This window comes from Neophocaena asiaeorientalis, unplaced genomic scaffold, assembly GCF_003031525.2.
Source record: "Neophocaena asiaeorientalis asiaeorientalis breed wild unplaced genomic scaffold, Neophocaena_asiaeorientalis_V1.1 scaffold461, whole genome shotgun sequence".
In the NCBI taxonomy this organism is placed as follows: Eukaryota; Metazoa; Chordata; class Mammalia; order Artiodactyla; family Phocoenidae; genus Neophocaena; species Neophocaena asiaeorientalis.
This window is the reverse complement of record NW_020173230.1, coordinates 2481814-2485961: the sequence shown is the minus strand read 5'-3', so window position 1 is coordinate 2485961 and position 4148 is coordinate 2481814. Positions and strand designations below refer to the sequence as shown.

General features: G+C 59.9%; 1 protein-coding gene across 1 annotated transcript in view; it reads left to right on the top strand.

Annotated features, from left to right (window-relative positions):
• Window positions 1-3956, top strand: part of TSC22D4 (TSC22 domain family member 4) — a 10788-nt gene extending 6832 nt beyond the window's left edge. The window contains exons 4-5 of the mRNA XM_024745384.1: window positions 2792-2840; window positions 3277-3956. Of these exons, the coding sequence (XP_024601152.1) occupies window positions 2792-2840; window positions 3277-3486 (259 nt within the window). The 3' untranslated portion in view covers window positions 3487-3956. The remainder of the gene's footprint in view (window positions 1-2791; window positions 2841-3276) is intronic.
• Window positions 3957-4148: the final 192 nt, after the last annotated feature.

Sequence of the window (4148 nt, the reverse complement as noted above, 5' to 3'; positions counted from 1 at the left end):
GAGGGAGTGTAGACGGGGCAGCCAGGCTCCTGGGGGCTCATCAAAACACAGTGAGGGAGCAGGGCTGGCCCTTGTCCCTGGCATCAGAACCTCCCCACCTCTCCCAGATGTCCTGTTTCTTCATCTGATCCTCATTTTGAGGCTGTTTCATTTGACCTTCAAAAAGGAAGACCAGCCTTTACAGCTGTCCTTGCCCCAGGACCTAAGAGTCCTGCAGGGCCAGAGTCCCCAGGTGTGCATGTCGTGCTCTGCACAACTCCAGGGGGCGCCACTCACATTTGAAGTCACTGTTGACACTTGAAGTCATGACAGTTTTCGAGAAGATGGCAATAAGTCTTGAAAATTTTATTCTGACTCATACAAAGTTGCTTTGGGGGCTTGTGGTGAAGGCTGATCCATCCAGTCAACCCCAAACTTCCCACTCCTGACCCTGCTCAGAGATCCCAGCACAGCGCCAGGCAGACCTTCTCTCAGGGGTTCTCAAAGGGAGGGCTTGGGTTGCCAGAGTCCTGGTCCCTTGAAGTGTTAATGTTAGAATGTGCCAGTGGAAAGTGCCGTCAAAAACTCTCCAGTGCTAGTCAAACAGGAGATAATCATCTATCGGCCGACAAATGTTTACTGTTGTATTATTCCTTTATTTCTGGCAAGAAGGAACAACTTACTTGGCATCTTTACTGAGCGTTCGCCAAGCAAGGCCAGTGTTCCTATATCCTGTAAATCTGCCCCTCTTTGGTCTCTGTGTGTCTGTGCACCGGTGGCTGGGGGGAGAGTTCTGCGGTGGCCCAGTCTCCACCCAGGTGTCTCGGTTTGAAATAGCTTGAAAACTGCTTTGACGCTGCCGCTGGCTGGCCTCCCTCTGCTCTCAAACTTGTTTCTTCTCCCTCTGCTCTCAAACTTGTTTCCTCCCCCCAACCCCAGGAGTCCCAGGTCTCCATCCCCCACCCCATCCTGTCCTGCTCTCTCAGGCCTGGTCACCCTCTTCGTTACTCCACCTGTCAGCGCCTTCTGCACCCAGAGCTTGGATGGGAAATGGAAAATTCCCAGTGCCCTCGTGCTCCCTTCCTGGCTGCAGGGCCTCATCCAAGGGTCACCTTGGATTGAGCGCTAATTCCCCCCACAGGAAAGCAAGTTGGAACTGACAACCAGGAGAGAGGGCTGGACAAGGGAGCACAAGGGTGAGGGAGGCAGCATGTTGGGGCCATCTTCCCTGAGAGGGGCAAAACTGGGGGTTGGAGGTCAGGGCTGGTGATCCTGCGGTACTGGGAGGCATAGGTGGAGGGCTGGCCCCGGGGCCGAGGCAGCTGAGGCAGAAGCTGGACAGGTGTGGGTGGTGAGCCGCAGGGTGAGGCAGGAACCTGGGGCCTGAGTGGTGGGGAGAGGGAGCTTTGGAGGAAAGGACAGGGTGCAAAGGACGGTGCAGGTTCTGGGACCCAAAGCCTGGGCTTGGGGACTCTTGAGCCAGGCCTGAGTCGGCCTCTGGTGGCCACTTAATAAACTGCAGCCAGACCTGCTCTCCCCTCCCTGTCTTCCGTTCCCAGGACTCTTCAGAGCACCTGCACCTGTTCCCAGTATCCCACCTCCAGCCTCACCTTCTCACCTCTCCTTATGCCCTCACTGCCTCCAGGATCCCAAACACCAGACTCGGGTCCCAGGTCCATAGGCTGTACTCGTGTTTCAGGCTGTGTTTCTGTTGCCATGGTATCTTTCCCATTCCTCCTCACCCTCACTGTGGGAGGAGGGGAACGCTCTGGCTAGGCCCCAGGGGTCATCCCTGCTGTGGGCTTTGTTTCAGGGAGGTGTTCATAATCCAAGGAAGACCACAAGCATATCAGAAACACCCCCCACCGTATCGCCTTCACTCCCTTTCTCACCTTCCGGCTGAGAGCAGCTGAGGCCTTGAGGGAGGCCGGTGTTTGCCCAGAGGGGGCAGGATGGGGTCAGAGGTGGGAAGAGGCCTCCCGGGGCCAGGCTGTCCCTCACCCTTCACACCCTTCCCTGCCCCAGGCCTCTGGCCCCGCAGCCCCTCCCCCAACTCGGCCCCCCAGCTGACTGTCCTCAGCCGGCCCCCCTCCCCTCCACTCTGGGATTTGTGCCAGGGTGAGAAGGGGACACTGGCACTGATCGTGTCTGGGAATTCCCGCCCACCATGGAGCCGGCGGGAGGGGGTCCCCGTGTCCCTGAGGAGCCAATAGCAGCCAGGCTTTGCCCTGGGGAGTGGTATATAGCTTTCAGGCCAGCACCCCCTAGGCGCTGTCTCCTTTCTGCCTGCCTGGCACCAGCCAGACTCTGCTCTGCCCGGGGGGGCTTTGAGCCCCCCAGGCAGTCCTTATGATACAGCTCTCTCCCTCTGGGGAGGCCCAAGGATCCTTTCCCCTTGGGGATGGCCCAGCCAGGGGTCTCAGTCAAGTCCCTGGTGTCCTCGTATGAGACCCGAGTGGTGGGGATGGCTCCGGGGCCTCCCCGGAAGAGGGGCTGTGTCTCCTCTCCTTGTTCCCCTCGGGGAGCATCCCCCATCCGAGGGGCATCTGGACCCCCACCACACCGGGGCCTGGGGGGGCCCGGGCAGCGGCCCTCACCCCGTCGGGGGATGGACAAAACTCTCCTCTCCCTGATTCTCTGCTGTCACAGGTACAGGCAGGGGTGTGGGTGGGAGGCTGCAGCAAATGGGGCTTGTGGAGGAGGCCAGGGGCTGCTCTGAGAAGCACCTGGAAGGCAGCAGGCTGGGGTGTCCAGACACCTGGCTTGGCACCTGTTCCTCCTCCTTACCTCTCGTCTCCCTGTGTCTCTCCAGTGGCTCCGGAAGCCTGGTTGGCATTGACAACAAGATCGAACAAGCCATGGTAAGAGAAGCCATCTTGGTCCCAGCAGGTCCCGGCTCATGTGCTGATGCCCAGGCCCCTGCCTCTGTTGGCCGGCCCAGTACTCCATCCCTGCTGTCCTCATTATTAGGGAATACTGGCTTCCGCTCCTCGGCCTGCTCCCAGCTGGGTTCCCTGGGGTCCTTCGCCCCCTCCTGAACCCTTGACATACCTTGCTTCCTAGCCTGCTCCTGGCCCCCGTCTCCGTCTTTGAGCCCTGATCTTGCCTCTGTCCAGCATCCGTGCCCATCCCGATACCCCACCCCCTGCGCCTTCCCTGTTTGACTTCTTCCCCAGTGGTCCCCCATCATCTGGGAGCAGGGCGCTCTCCCACACCTGGCTCCTCAAGGCACTGGGCAGGGGATGAGGTTGGGGTGGCCTGGGACCCCTGACGCTTTGCCTGTCCCTGGACCCCCAGGACTTGGTGAAGTCCCACCTCATGTTTGCGGTCCGGGAGGAGGTGGAGGTGCTGAAGGAGCAGATTCGGGACCTGGCCGAGCGGAATGCCGCGCTGGAGCAGGAGAATGGACTGCTGCGTGCCTTGGCCAGCCCCGAGCAGCTGGCCCAGCTGCCTTCCTCGGGGGTCCCGCGGCTGGGGCCCCCAGCGCCCAATGGGCCCTCAGTCTGAGCCTCCCTTCCTTCACAATGTGCCTTTGGGGGCCGCCACAGCTGCTAGGCCTTGAGCCAGCTGCCTGCCCCCTCTTCCTATGCAGCTTTAATGCCCCCTGATCCCCGGGGATGGGAGTTGAAGGCTCAGAAGTGGCCTGTCCCCCGCCCTTCCTTGATCTCCCCATAGTGCCCAGGGACTGGGCTGGGGCATCCCTAGACCTTGATGGAGGAGGGAGGGCATCAGGACAGGGTGTTAGATGGAGCCCCCCTCCTCCGTCCCTAGGGGTCAGTGTTCTGGGACCGCCCTGGCAATAGATGGCTTGGGGGTGTTGGAGGCTGCCTGGCAGACATCCCCACCTTGTTCCCTGGAGTGCCCCCCTCTCCTCTGCCCAGGGGAGGGAGTACGGAAAGTATCTGGAAGTTCTGGGATTCAGGTTGTTACTAAAATAATAATTATAATTAAAAAATCCGAAGAAACTTGAATCTGGAGGTTGGCATCTCGTTGCTTGTGTTCAGATGCGGGACCTGCACCAACGTTTCCACCTGTGGGAGAGCAACTTGAGGCTGTGGGCTCCCCTGGAGATCTTGTCCAGACTGTGGAGGTTTAACGTGGCTCAGAGTGGAGATGCGGAAGGAAAAGGGAGCCAGCGGCCTGGGTTCTGGGAAGGGGCAGGCGAGGCA